The 16136-nt window shown below is 35.3% G+C and overlaps 1 protein-coding gene across 4 annotated transcripts in view; it reads left to right on the top strand.

The window, feature by feature from the left end:
- Nucleotides 1-16136, top strand: part of cpm (carboxypeptidase M) — a 33981-nt gene that overhangs the window by 11714 nt on the left and 6131 nt on the right. Inside the window, exons 5-11 of one of the 4 annotated variants that reach the window (XM_024290150.2) lie at nucleotides 1399-1495; nucleotides 1599-1704; nucleotides 1785-1955; nucleotides 3849-4001; nucleotides 4073-4221; nucleotides 4294-4382; nucleotides 10562-10650. In XM_024290150.2, the coding sequence (XP_024145918.1) occupies nucleotides 1399-1495; nucleotides 1599-1704; nucleotides 1785-1955; nucleotides 3849-4001; nucleotides 4073-4221; nucleotides 4294-4382; nucleotides 10562-10571 (775 nt within the window). In that variant the 3' untranslated portion in view covers nucleotides 10572-10650. Of the gene's footprint in view, nucleotides 1-1398; nucleotides 1496-1598; nucleotides 1705-1784; nucleotides 1956-3848; nucleotides 4002-4072; nucleotides 4222-4293; nucleotides 5698-10561; nucleotides 10655-16136 lie in introns of those variants that run through there. The other 3 variants (XM_024290159.2, XM_024290167.2, XM_024290144.2) reach the window with 3 other exon arrangements.

Raw genomic sequence — 16136 nt, 5'->3', positions numbered from 1 at the left:
AATATATTATTGTATGAAGTAAAACACCTTTGTTATTTTTTGTCTCAAATTTGGCTGGAAAAAAAAACATGTTTAGTCAGTAGATTTTTTTTAATCTACCAAAACTGTTCTGTGACTCCAGACTTAAATTTCAGCCCCTTCCCAGAAGCCATCAGTGTTCCTCATCGTTTTCCTGGTGAAATCTAAAGTGCAGCAATTCTATATAGATGACGGCGATGGAGAGAATTACAATCCACGACGAGTCCGTTGACAGAAAAAATGACATCCAGCGAAGAGTCCGGATGAGAGACTCTTCTGTAAAGTTCAGAGAGCTGGAAGGAAGTCGGATGGAATAAAAAAATATGAGAGTTGAATAATAAAAACACAGAAAAGTAAAGGAGTGGGAAGGGATTGAACATCCACTCCCGTGTCATCCTCTAGTGGGCATGCGCACGTTCTGTGCACACAGACATGCACACACAGACACAAACACTGTGGTTCTTCAATGCCACTTTTGCTGTTTGCAGAACTCATTCAAACTAATCAGAAATCAGCGAGACGTTTCCATCCTGTGTTTGCTTTGGTGGAAAACTAAATGAGTTTGTTTTTCATCAGCAAACCTTTTAGTAAAAGGACTTCTACCAGGGTGGGGGCTGAACACTCCCCATTAAAAATAATCGTCATCAGTCCCACGAACATTAAAACAAATCAGGTTTAACGAGTCACTGAAGCCACTGTTTCTCGTAAAGTCTGAACTCTGCGGCGCCTCGACGCCCAAAACAGTCTGATTAGCAGGAATCAACACATGGTGCCTTCAAGGTCCGTCTGTGTGTTCGGACTTCTGGTGTGAGCGCCGGTGACAGTGCTGGGTCATGTGTGGTCTGCTTTAGGTCGCCTCTTTCCAGCCCTTATAAGGAAACGTTTGTCTGAAAACATTAAAGGTGGAAAGACGGGAAAAGTTTGAGGAATTCTTCTGTGTTCTGGGATCCAGGAGCTTCACTGCTGCTGAAGGTTTTCAGGAGTTTTCAGCTCCACTTTAATGTGTGCAGACAGCAGAATAATCCTCTCCTGGCTGATCTCAGTTCTTTAAAAACTTAAACCAGATTATATTTTAATAATCTGTCAATAAAAAACTCAGATTAAGATGTAATTTTACTGCTGTAATGACCATTAAATATTACAGTTGTGATAAAGAACGACATAAAACTATTAAAAATGTTAGAATAATGTTTCAAATGATTCAAGTTTAACATCTTGGCCACATTAAGTTAAATGGGTACTTCTTAGTGTTTCTGTGTGTAACCATAGCAACAGGCATCATGAGGGCAGCCTAAAGTCCTGACAGCACAGCTCAACGGCGCCTCCACGGGACATGCTGAGTAACTTCAGGTGCATGTTGTGGTTTGTGTTGGTCTTTAGGTACAACCACAACAACGTGGATCTGAACAGGAACTTTCCTGACGTCTTCACCGATCCTCAACGCCAGCAGCTGAGCGAGGATCAAAGAGAAGCGGAGGTAGGTCATGTGACTTCTGCGTTGTAAGGCTAGCGCCGGCTTCCTGAGCGTTTAGTTCGGTTTCGCCGGATGCTGCTCAGCGTGTCGCTGCTTGATTCTGCAGGTGAGGGCCGTGATGCGCTGGCTGAGGAACGAGACCTTCGTTCTCTCTGCAAACCTTCACGGTGGCGCTCTGGTGGCGAGTTACGCCTATGACAACGGTAAAGGAGGTAAGCGATCGCCTTCAAATCCAGCAGATGATGTCAGATGAACGTAAAAATGGAACACTGTCGATGCTGATGCTCCCCAGGCAGCCTGCAGATGGGCGGGGCCAGCCTCACGCCTGACCATGACGTGTTTATCCACCTGTCCAAAGAGTACTCCTACAATCATGCCTCAATGCATCTTGGGAACAGCTGCCAGGACAGCAGGCCGTTCCGCGACGGCATCACCAACGGATACGAGTGGTACCCTCTGGCAGGTGATTCCAGAAAACAGAAAATAAAACAAAATTAATAAAATTCTCCTTTTGATCCAGAACCACGCTTTTCATAAGCTAGTAGCATTAGCTCGTTAGATTACTTCAAACATCTGTTTCTTTGACATAAAACATCAAATGTAAATAATCCCAAAACATAAACCATAAACATAAATAAGAAAACCTGTTTGCCTTCCAGCTAGAAGTTAAACACAAAACATTGATTTTAAACTATTTCAAGTCCGTCTTTGCACGAGTGTCAGCCATTAAACTTTTCTCTGTCTCTGTTGAATTGATGCGTGTGTAAAGATTTCACAGAAACACAGGAAATAGGTGGCACTTTCAAAATAAAAGCCTTCAAAACTAAAATACATATAATACGCTGTAAGGCTGTTTTTTTAGAACGTTCTTTTACAACTTAACTCCTGAAGAAACTGAAGGCATCTTAAATGACACAGTAAGTAATCCAGTAAACTGGATCATTTACATGCAGGATGAGGCAAATAAAACATATGTAAATGTAAAGATTTGGATTCAAGATAAACAGATGATTTTAAATGTGAATCGTGTGAACGCAGCATCACCCACGGCAAGCATTACGTAGCTTCAAAAGTGTGAGAGGAACCGCCAATGCCTACGGTCCCGTCTGACCTCTACGATCCGGCCTCTCCGGCGCTCCAACTCCATTTTGTCGGGTTCAAACTTTTGCTAGACGCCGGAGCTGAGTCACAATAAATGGCGGATTATTGCGTGGACCTATGGGAGTTCAGAGTTTTGCGAGGCAGCAGAGCCTCTAGCTGCAGCCATCCCATAGTCCAGAAGTCTGCAACCTGCGGCTCCAGATCCACATGAGGCTCTAACCAAAACTACCTTAAGAAAACAAATAAACAAAGCCTGCAAACTAAGACTATAACAAAACCCAGCAGTGTAAGACTGCTGAGGACAAAGAGGGGAAAAAGGAACAAAAAAGGAAAAAGAAAATAGCAATTTTTTAAAGTAAAAATTATTTAATTAGCATTTATTTAATTTAGATTAGTTGCATTTATAAATTGACGTTGATCTGAAGACGTGCTCAACACCACCTCCAGAATGAACAGATTTTATATGCAAACCAAAACTTTGGTGATCCTGTTTGACACAGAGGATCTTTATTTTGAAAGGAAGTTAAAAAAAAGAAACCACCTTTTATAGAGATGCTAGGTTCTTTTTAATATTTTTGCTTTTGTTGGTACCAAAAAATAGACATAATTTATATTTGTTATTAAAAAACAGAAGGTCATGAATGTAAATCCAAATTTCTTAAAGGCTTAAGTAGACTTTGCGGCTCCTTCTAGGTTTGGATCAGTAGAAAACGGCTCTTTAACTGTGGAAGGTTGCATAGGCTGCATAGCCAAAGGGAGTCATCTGCTGTAGTTAGACCGCTCCTGCAGTCGCAGAGGAGCTGTGACGTTGCCATGGGAGCCTGATGTGGTGATTCTGTCGTAAGATGTCATTACGCTACTGTAGTAGTTCGTACGGTCTGAGTTCTGGCTCCTTAGTGACTGCACACAAATACGGGATCCGTAGATGCTTGTAGGACATCCACACAAACTGCACTCCGATCGTCTCATTTCCTCATTTCTAACAGTCCGGCTGCACGTTTAACAACCAATGGGCTCTTTGATCAGTCTGCAGGATGTAGAGGACTTGAAATTATTACAAATCTGTACGACACACCTGCTTCTCTCTTACTTATCCGTATATGTTCACTATGACCTGTCACATGACCACAGAAAAATGAAGATTTTCTCTCCATGGGTCCAGTGTACCACCTGATATTTCGTTACCGGCTGTAGTTTGGCCCCTTGGCTCCTGGGTCATCAGTGTGACTGCAGCCTCCTCCACGTCTGTCTGCAGGCGGCATGCAGGACTACAACTACGTGTGGGCGCAGTGTTTGGAGGTGACGCTGGAGCTATCCTGCTGCAAGTTTCCTCCGCCCGACCAGCTCGCTGATCTGTGGAACGACAACAGAAAGGCTCTGCTGGCGTACATTCGACAGGTGCACCTGGGTGAGTGATGTCCACCTGTGCTTCACCTGCCGCTCTCACGCTTGGGATTAACGCTTCCCGATGACATTCAGGGGTCAAAGGTGTCGTGTACGACGGCTCCGGGGTGGCGGCCCAGGATGCGTTGGTGGAGGTCGAAGGTCGTAAGAACATTTGTCCGTTCAGAACCAACTCGCATGGAGAATACTACCGACTGCTGCTCCCTGGAAACTACACCTTCACTGTAAGAACTCGTCTTCTCCTCTCCAGATTAACTTGGTTAAAAGACTTCAACAAATCTGCTCACCTGTCTCAGGTGATGTACCCGGATCATGAGGTTCTGACGGAGACTCTCAGCATCCCGTACGGCCCGGACAGCTACTCTGCTGCGACGCACAACTTCAGGTTACGCCGCTCGTCTGCCGTCACGACCGGCCGCATACAAACCTGCCCCACACCTGGCTATAACCCCGCGGTGAACCTGGAAGGAGGCGGAGCCTCGTCCAGCCTGACGTGGATCCGGCACGCCGCGGGGTTGAGCCTGGCAGTGTTAGTGCGATGGGTGATAGAATGAAGGTTTAGAAGACTCCCGCTCGGGAAGCTTCAGGAGAACCTGAATGAACCAAAGCGTTTGTGAAGGAGCTCATGAAGACCGCCGTCCGGTTCCTCACGCTGCTGCCTTTAAGAGTGCCAACAAATGTATCTTAGCTGCACAGAGATTACAGTCTGATGGCAGTGTGTCATGTTTGCACAAAGACGTCCACTGAACCACAGATACCTCAGTGAACCAAACGTACGCCGCCCTCCTGCGTTTAGGGTCGCTTCAGTTTCCTGTTTAAAGTTCAAAAAGAGAAAATAGTTTTTTGGCTTTTATCTTAGAAAAAGTTAAAAGAACCAACACAAAACTTTATTTTAGCAGCATCAGGAAGCTAACACTTTGGAAGAAACTATATATATTTAAATAACTTTCAACCGTGACTCAATACAACCAGTAAGAGTGATTTATAAATGACATTTGTTTTCCCAGAATGCTTCAGGTTATTGATCTGAATCTGAATTTTCCACTTTTAGGGAAAAAAAACTTCTGCTTTCCATCTTAAATAACCAGACTTTTGCTTTATTAACCTTAAAATTATTGTGGTTTTAAACCAAACTTCAGTTTGTTTTTATGTTTTATGATGCCTTAAAAGATTTTTTTTATCCTCTTTGGTAAAAACTGAACCACAGTGACCCTCAAATTACTTTTATTTTTTTTTTAGATTTAAGATGTAAAATTAAGCAACAAAAATTCCCCTCCTGAAACAGAACTCTTCTTCGTTCCGGGTTTTTCAGACCAAAACAAGATTTAAGGAAACTTTTCTGTTCGACTCTCACCTGAACCTGGAAATGAGGCCGCTTTTCCCCTAGGGGGCGTTAAACTGCAGTGGCGTCTTTTCCAACAAACGTATTTATTGTCTTATCCAGTTACTCAGTGACGGGTCTGGGTTTAGTCCAGAGTTCATCGTTGAGCAGCCGCCTTTAGGCCCATTTAAAGGATGTTCTCAACTTATCTGCAGCTGTTAGTCCTGATCGTTACTGGAAACGTAAAGTTTGGACGAATGTTGATCAGTAGATCTGCCACAAACGATTATAATAGTCGACTAATCAGGTCATGTGCTAATCTTGACTATCATTAGCTTTAAACTAACTAAAAATAAAGAAATGAAGATGATTAATCGTTTAATGAATCGTTCAGCTTCTGTCCTCCATTAGTTTCTGGTATTAAAACAAGATTATACTAGAAAAGTTTCATTACCTGTGATGATGCCAGTGTGAATGCTTTTGCTGATAGTCGCTAAAGATCTTTGCTGAAAGTGGTGACGCGATTGACTTTAATTGTTGAAGGGATTTACTGGAAATGCAAAAACTATTTGCAAAATGTTAAATTTGCTGTAAGACTGGAAATTTCGTTAAAGAACCATAAAAGAGCGCAGAAGTTGACCTTAATTTCTGAAAAATTTGTAGTAAAATTGCTTCAAAGTCCCTAATACATGCCAGTTTTGCAATATGAGCTAAACTCCAAATTGGCTCAAAAAACCTTAGATGTCAAATTAGCCAAAAAAGCTAACATATGCGTAAATACTAGCTAAACTCCAAATCGGCCCAAAATTCTTCAGTAAATTAAATTAGTCCAAAATTTTAGCATGATGCTAAAATAGAAGCTAAACTCTAAATTAGCCTAAAAAACCTCAGTAGATAACAAACTAGCCAAAAGTGTTAGCATGTTGATAAAATATTTGCAATATTTTTGAAAATTACTGTAATAGATGAAAACGGATAAATATATTTAAAGGCTTGTTGCTAATCTACTTAACATTTACTCAACTTTGTTCAACTTTACTCCACTCTAACTGTAAATAATACAAAGTGACGACTAATCGACTATTAAATTAGTTGTTGACTGTTTTTGATTGGTCGACTAACCGTGGCAGCCTCGTTTTTGTTGGGGTTGTAAACTGCCTGATCGCGTTTGTCTACATTTTTTGTAAATATCACTTTAAAAAAAAACATTTCTTTTCTCATATTGTGGAAAAATGTGAAAAATCACCAAATTTGACACTTTGCCACCAAATGGTGACTAACCCAGAGGTCCTGTGGCCATCCCATAATAATCTCCAAACTTCCTTTGGAATCCCAGACATGTTTGTTTTGGTTTTGTTAGTGGATTTTGCAATAAAGACATTTTGACCTCGTTCATGTTTTTGGCGGTTTTCCCTCTCAGTAAAAAATAAGAATTGTGAAACCTGCTCCCTGCAGAATTAGACTTTTTCTAGTGTTGATTAAACATTTTCCTGTCGTGGTGACAGAAGAATTCGTGATGAAAAAACCTCAGGAATCTGGAGGTTAGATTCAAAGAGCCCCTCATCAGTCCATATCTGCACCGAACAGCCGCGTTTTCAGCTCTGACAGGAATTTAAGGCGGATTTTCCTTTCGTCAAAAGACATTAGAGTCTGTTGTGGGAAGAAAAAGCTCCTCTGCTCGAGGATTTGGTGAAGTGCTCCCTGCTGAGATGCTCCAGCGTGGGAGTCCGTTTATTCTGCTGTAACTTTATACCAGAGGAGGAGCGCTTTAAATTTAGCAGTAAGGGACGTGGTTGTAGACGGGGTTGGGTTTAAGCTGGAGGAAAGCTTCAGCGCTGCCAGCCGAGAGGCCACCGCGCTCAGATGAATGTAACCGCTTAATTTCTGACAGCAGAGGATCAGGAATGAGACGAGTTCATTCAGACACTCATCCCGTCTGCTGGGAATGTCCAGGGAAAAGCCGGAGCTGTGTCTGATGATCTGAGGATCAGCAAAGCATACATGACAAAATCAGACTCATTTCATTAAGAGATAAATCATTTATGTTGAATGCCTTTGTCTTTGCAGCATTTTATATTTAGCAAAGATTGAAAAAAGAAAGACGTGAGCCGAACCAAGGAGACCTTGATTGAACTGTTATCTGTATGAGTTATTCAGGTATCTTAGTGGTTTATCTTTTACTTTTATTTATTCTTCAATTTGTCTTCTTTTGTTGTAGATTCTCAGCTTGGGGAACAAATGGTTTACTCATGTTGAAGTGTTAGAAAAACTAATTATTTATGAAATATTAGTCATTTTATCAGACCTTTTTAATATCCGGAAGTAAAACGACTCGATCTCTGAGGCTCCGCCTTTCGCTCCTTGTCGATCCCGCCCATTCACGACGTCATCCTTGAGCCCGCCTCCCTGAGTCTCTTCAGCGTCTTCAAACTTTGTAAACAAAACCACGTGACTAAAAATCTCTTCAGTCATTGGCCAGCTGCTATGGGGGCGGGTCAAAACAGAAGAGAGAGATGGAAACACTGCAGTCTGTAAAAATAGAAATAGGTGTGATAGGATATGAAGAGTTTAATGCACTTAAAACCTCAAAAAGAAGAATTAATAACTGATAATTCTAACTTCTAAAATTGACTGCTAACGCTAACTTCTAAAGTTAACTGCTAACCCTAACTTCTAAAGTTAACTGCTAACGCTAACTTCTAAAGTTAACTGCTAACGCTAACTTCTAAAGTTAACTGCTAACGCTAACTTCTAAAGTTAACTGCTAACGCTAACTTCTAAAGTTAACTGCTAACGCTAACTTCTAAGGTTAACTGCTAACGCTAACTTCTAAAGTTAACTGCTGACGCTAACTTCTAAAATTGACTGCTGACGCTAACTTCTAAAGTTAACTGCTGACGCTAACTTCTAAAATTGACTGCTGACGCTAACTTCTAAAGTTAGCTGCTGACGCTAACTTCTAAAGTTAACTGCTAACGCTAACTTCTAAAGTTAACTGCTAACGCTAACTTCTAAAGTTAACTGCTAACGCTAACTTCTAAAGTTAACTGCTAACGCTAACTTCTAAAGTTAACTGCTAACGCTAACTTCTAAAGTTAGCTGCTGATGCTAACTTCTGAATTTAACTGCTGACGCTAACTTCTAAAATTGACTGCTGATGCTAACTTCTAAAGTTAGCTGCTAACGCTAACTTCTAAAGTTAGCTGCTAACGCTAACTTCTAAAGTTAACTGCTAACGCTAACTTCGAAAATTGACTTCTGACGCTAACCTCTAAAGTTAGCTGCTAACGCTAACTTCTAAAGTTAGCTGCTGATGCTAACTTTTAAAGGTAACTGCACACGCTAACTTCTAAATTTAACTGCTAGCGCTAACTTATGAAATCAACAGCTCAAGCTAACTTCTAAGATTAGCCACTAAAGCAAACTGCCAAAGGTAAGGCTACAGCTAACTAACTTCTAAATTTAAGACCTAAAAAGTCCTAAACATTCTTACCTTTTTTTTCAACCATTTTTCTGCCAAATACAGTTAAACTGTGTTTCGTGGTTATAAATCATCTAAAAAACAATTAAAGCATTTCTAATGTCAAGTTCCTTTTTTTAATTAAAACCAGCATCATTTCAAATGCTAACAGTTTAGTATTTAGCATTAGAAACGTTAGCATTTTAGCCTCAGTTGGACTGCTAATGCTAATCTTTTAGCAGCAATTAAATGATACTTCATTTTTTATAAATTGGCTCTGCTGACACACAAATCAGGAGTTATTGATTCACAAAAAGGCTTTATCTTGAACCAGAACCCTCATTTGGTCTATGATAGTGATGCTAGTTTTTTAGTTCATAGTTGTATTGAGTCTTATTAACATTTCAATAATAATTTATGGTAAATGGACACACTGGACAAACTTCAGTATGAAAACCAAATTAGTTTAGCAGATTTTTCTGATGCTGCTTGTAAAATGAACACAAATGTGGATTAATTTGAGTGGGCAGAAGATTATTCCAGCCAGACTCGACACTGGAGACAGTTAGGAACTTCTGAAATCATTAGTTCCATCCTTTAAGCTTCAAAATGACGGGATCTGCATCTCCAGACGTCAGGACAAACAATTACCAAATATTATGAAACACAAACTTTATTTGGTATTTCATTTTCTGGGGAGTGTCTGGAATTAAAACAATGCAAGTCTTTTCCATCTATCACTTATTATTTATTGTGTTAAAAAGCAGAGAGTACACAAACACATGACACTCAGATGAAAGTATGATTTATTTTGAAAAACAGTTGTAGTTTCAAAACAACATACAACCTGAATTCTGCCAAAAATTCTTCTGTTTGTGTTTTTTAATGCCTCCTGATTCTGAAGCTGTGTGCCATGTTGGATCCAGTTTTATTTACCCAGAATCCTCAGCTACACTCCCAGTTACACCTGAGGGAGTGTGAGGATTTAGCCAAGAACAAACCTTCAACATAAAGATGTTTCTAGAAGATCTTTACTCTTTTAATATGTTTGAAAATCTTTTGTATTTATTTATAAAATATTTTGAATTGTGCAATCATATAAACAATGATAATAATGAGTTTTTAATTGAATAGAACTTTTAACATTGAGACAGGAAAAAAATGTTGATGCTTCAGTCTAAAATGAGCTAAAACATCAAAGAATTTAGAAAAATAGATTATTTGATTTTATAAATGTTTTTTTCCAAATGCTGTGATTAAACCTTTACTTTCATTTTTTTGCTTTATTTTTTTAGTTTAATTTGAATAGTTTCTGTAATAAGGTACAATGATTAATGTCACCTTTACAGTGTATAATAGCTCAGATGTCATGTTTTTTACATCTAAAGTCTCTTCTAAATTGTGCTTTTATGTCTAAATGCAAAAGATTCTGTTTTTTTTCTGTTTATTTTTTCTTTCTACTTTAATTGTTAATAAAACAAAAATACTCTGAGATTTTTAAAATGTTTGGTTTGTTTCTTTATGGATGAGAATTCTATCGATCAAAACTCTTGTAGTTATGAATATATTCTAAAAATATATGAGTTCCCATGTTAAAGATACTCATTGAATCATTTTTTCTTAAATCTATTATTTGTGTGTATATATATATATATATATATATATATATATATATATATATATATATATATATATATATATATATATATATATATATATATGTGTGTGTGTGTTTGTGTATTTTTTTTTCCTCAATCGTTGAAAATCTTTGTTTTTCCTGCAGGGAATCCTGACGTTTGAAGATAAGATTACCAAAAATGAAGTAGCACTGCCCCCTTCTGTTAGGGATGTAGAACTACACAGGTTTATTAAGTAAGTAAGTAATATTTATTTGTATAGCACTTTTCTCAAACATAAGTCACAAAGTGCTTTACAGAGCAGGAGATAAAAAGACAGAGCAGATATGTTAAAAAGACACATAGAATACAAGGGTTAGGGTTTGGGTTAAAGTATGGAGTCAATTAAAAAAAATCTTTTGGATTTTATTTACCCTTTGGGACAAAAATAATTGAGTACAATGTGTTTAGACCCCACAGTTTCTTTACAGAACTATAGTCAAACTAAGTTCTTCCCTGTAAGTCGCACAAACATTTAAATCTTTTCACGCCGAGTGAAAGTCTGACTAGAAAAATGTCTACTAGATCTATATTCATTCAAAACTATTTCTAATAACACAATAGAACTAAGATTTTACTGTCTGTATACATGCATACATTTTACATTTAGATATGAATATAGAGATTAAATAATTAATTCATACTTATCCTTAAATACCTTGGTACAAAATTACTTTCACATATAAATACTTTAATACATTCATACATACTTTTATGCCTCCATTCTTACCTTCGTACGTACATACTTTGATACATACAATTATAAATACTTTTTTTAAATATTTTCATACAAGCATACTTTTTATGCATACATTCATACTTTTATACATTCATACATACTTTCACACTTACTTTTATACATACATGTGTACTTTTATACATATTTTCATGCTTTTTAATTACTTTCATACATACCTTCGTACGTACTTTTATACATTCATTCATACATACTTTCATACATACTTTTATACATACTTTTATGCATACTTTTATACATACTTTTATGCATACTTTTATACATACTTTTATGCATACTTTTATACATACTTTTATGCATACTTTCATACATACTTTTATGCATACTTTCATACATACTTTCATACATACTTTTATATGTACTGTTATACATACTTTTATACATACTTTTATACATACTTTTATGCATACTTTTATACATACTTTTATGCATACTTTTATACATACTTTTATGCATACTTTCATACATACTTTTATACATACTTTTATGCATACTTTCATACATACTTTCATACATACTTTTATACATACTTTCATACATACTTTCATATATACTTTTCATTCATACTTTCATATGTACTGTTATACATACTCTTATGCATACTTTCATTCATACTTTCATATGTACTTTCATACATACTTTCATACATACTTTTATACATTCAGTCATACATACTCTTATACAAACTTTTCATTCATACTTTCATATATACTGTAATACATACTTTTATGCATACTTTTATACATACTTTCATACATACTTTTATATGTACTGTTATACATACTTTTATGCATACTTTTATACATTCATTCATACATACTTTTATACATTTATTTATACATACTTTAATAAATACTTTCATACATACTTTTATACATTCATTCATACATACTTTCATACATACTTTTATGCATACTTTCATACATACTTTTATACATTCATTCATACATATTTTTATACATACTTTTATACATACTTTTATACATACTTTCATACATACTTTTATACATTCATTCATACATACTTTAATATATTCATTCATACATACTTTTATACATACTTTCATACATACTTTCATATGTACTTTTATACATACTTTTATACATTCATTCATGCATATTTTTATACATACTTTTATACATTTATTCATACATACTTTTATACATACTTTAATACATACTTTTATAAATTCATTCATACATACTTTCATACATACTTTTATACATATTTTCATACATACTTTTATATGTACTGTTATGCATACTTTTATGCATTCATTCATACATTCATTCATACATACTTTAATATATTCATTCATACATACTTTCATGCATATTTTCATACATACTTTTATACATTCATTCATACATACTTTAATACATTAATTCATACATACTTTCATACATACTTTTATACATTCATTCATACATGCTTTAATACATTCATTCATACATACTTTTATACATTTATTTATACATACTTTCATACATACTTTTATATGTACTGTTATACATACTTTTATGCATTCATTCATACATACTTTCATACATACTTTTATACATACTTTCATACATACTTTTATACATACTTTCATACATACTTTTATACATTCATTCATACATACTTTCATACATACTTTTATACATACTTTCATACATACTTGTATACATACTTTCATACATACTTGTATACATACTTTCATACATACTTTTATACATTCATTCATACATACTTTCATACATACTTTAATACATTCATTCATACATACTTTCATACATACTTTTATGCATTCATTCATACATGCTTTAATACATTCATTCATACATACTTTCATACATACTTTTATGCATTCATTCATACATACTTTCATACATACTTTTATACATTTTCTTATACATACTTTCATACATACTTTTATATGTACCGTTATACATACTTTTATACATACTTTCATACATTCATTAATACATACTTTCATACATACTTTCATACGTACTTTAATACATTCATTCATACATACTTTCATACTTTCAGTCATAGCCTTTTATACATAGTTTCATGCTTTTATACAAACATTCATACTTTCATACATACTTTTATACATACTTTCATACATATTTTCATACATACTTTTATACATTCATTCATACATACTTTCATACATACTTTTATACATTCATTCATACATACTTTCATACATACTTTTATATGTACTGTTTTACATACTTTTATGCATACTTTCATACATACTTTTATACATACTTTCATACATACTTTTATACATACTTTTCATTCATACTTTCATATGTACTTTCATACATACTTTCATACATAGTTTTATACATTCAGTCATACATACTCTTATACAAACTTTTCATTCATACTTTCATATATACTGTAATACATACTTTTATGCATACTTTTATACATACTTTCATACATACAGTCATGTGAAAAAATTAGGACACCCTTTGAAAGCATGTGGTTTTTTGCAACATTTTTAATAAATGGTTATTTCATCTCCATTTCAACAACACAGAGAGATTCAAATAATCCAACTAAACAAATAAAACTGAAGAAAAGTCTTTTCAAGATCTTCTGTAAATGTCATTTTACAAAAATGCCTATTCTAACTGAGGAAAAAGATAGGACACCCTTGCCCCTAATAGCGAGTGTTGCCTCCTTTGGCTGAAATAACTGCAGTGAGACGGTTCTTGTAGCCATCTACCAGTCTCCGACATCGGTCTGAGGAAATTTTACCCCACTCCTCAATGCAGAACGTTTTCAGCTGTGAGATGTTTGAGGGGTTTCTTGCATGTACAGCCCTTTTCAAGTCACCCCACAGCATCTCAATGGGATTCAAATCTGGACTTTGACTTGGCCATTCCAGGACTCTCCATTTCTTCTTTTTCAGCCAATCTTTGGTTGATTTACTAGTATGTTTTGGGTCATTGTCATGTTGCATGGTCCAGTTCCGCTTCAGCTTTAATTTTCTAACTGATGGTCTCACATGTTCTTCAAGCACCTTCTGATACACAGTAGAATTCATGGTGGATTCTATGATGGTGAGCTGACCAGGTCCTCCTGCAGCAAAGCAGCCCCAAACCATGACACTTCCACCTCCATGCTTCACAGTTGGTATGAGGTTCTTTTCTTGGAATGCTGTGTTTGGTTTACGCCAAACATGTCCTCTGCTCTTGTGTCCAAATAATTCAATTTTGGACTCATCTGTCCAAAGAACATTATTCCAGAAGTCCTGGTCTTTGTCAACTTTATCTCTGGCAAATGTCAGTCTGGCCTTGATGTTTCTCTTGGAAAGCAAAGGTTTCCTCCTTGCACACCTCCCATGCAAGTTAAACTTGTACAGTCTCTTTCTGATTGTAGAGGCATGTACTTCTACATCAACAGTAGCCAGAGCCTGCTGTAGTTCTCGAGATGACACTTTTGGGTTTTTGGAGACCTCTTTTAGCATCTTGCGGTCTGCTCTTGGGGTGAACTTGCTGGGGCGACCAGTCCTGGGCATGTTAGCAGTTGTTTTGAAAGCCCTCCACTTGTAGACTATCTTCCGGACAGTGGAATGGCTGATTTCAAAATCTTTTGAGATCTTTTTAAATCCCTTCCCAGACTCATAGGCTGCTACAATCTTTTTTCTGAAGTCCTCTGACAGCTCTTTTGCTCTCACCATGGTGCTCACTCTCACTTCAACAGTTAGGAGCACACCAAACTAAATGTCTGAGGTTTAAATAAGGCAAGCCTCATTCAACATGCAGAGTAACGATCTACTAATTATGTGCACCTGGTGTGATATACCTGTGTGAGATCTGAGCCACTTTAAGAGGGAATACATGTGAGGGTGTCCTATCTTTTTCCTCAGTTAGAATAGGCATTTTTGCAGAATGACATTTACAGACGATCTTGAAAAGACTTTTCTTCAGTTTTCATTGTTTAGTTTGATTACTTTAATCTCTGTGTATTGTTGAAATTGAGATGAAATAACCATTTACTAAAAATGTTGCAAAAAACCACATGCTTTCAAAGGGTGTCCTAATTTTTTCACATGACTGTACTTTTATATGTACTGTTATACATACTTTTATGCATACTTTTATACATTTATTTATACATACTTTAATACATACTTTCATACATACTTTTATACATTCATTCATACATACTTTCATACATACTTTTATGCATACTTTTATACATACTTTCATACATACTTTTATACATTCATTCATACATACTTTAATATATTCATTCATACATACTTTTATACATACTTTCATACATACTTTTATACATTCATTCATACATATTTTTATACATACTTTTATGCATACTTTTATACATACTTTCATACATACTTTTATACATTCATTCATACATACTTTAATATATTCATTCATACATACTTTTATACATACTTTCATACATACTTTCATATGTACTTTTATACATACTTTTATACATTCATTCATACATATTTTTATACATACTTTAATACATACTTTTATAAATTCATTCATACATACTTTCATACATACTTTTATACATATTTTCATACATACTTTTATATGTACTGTTATGCATACTTTCATACATACTTTTTATACATTCATTCATACATACTTTAATACATTAATTCATACATACTTTTATACATTCATTCATACATACTTTTATACATTTATTTATACATAGTTTCATACATACTTTTATATGTACTGTTATACATACTTTTATGCATACTTTCATACATACTTTTATACATTCATTCATACATACTTTCATACATACTTTAATACATACTTTTATAAATTTATTCATACATACTTTCATACATACTTTTATACATACTTTCATGCATATTTTCATACATACTTTTATACATTCATTCATACATACTTTAATACATTAATTCG

The sequence above is a fragment of the Oryzias melastigma genome, linkage group LG23 (genome assembly GCF_002922805.2).
Source record: "Oryzias melastigma strain HK-1 linkage group LG23, ASM292280v2, whole genome shotgun sequence".
Taxonomy (NCBI): Eukaryota; Metazoa; Chordata; class Actinopteri; order Beloniformes; family Adrianichthyidae; genus Oryzias; species Oryzias melastigma.
The sequence above is the reverse complement of the archived record's forward strand: the minus strand, read 5'-3'. Positions and strand labels throughout refer to the sequence as shown.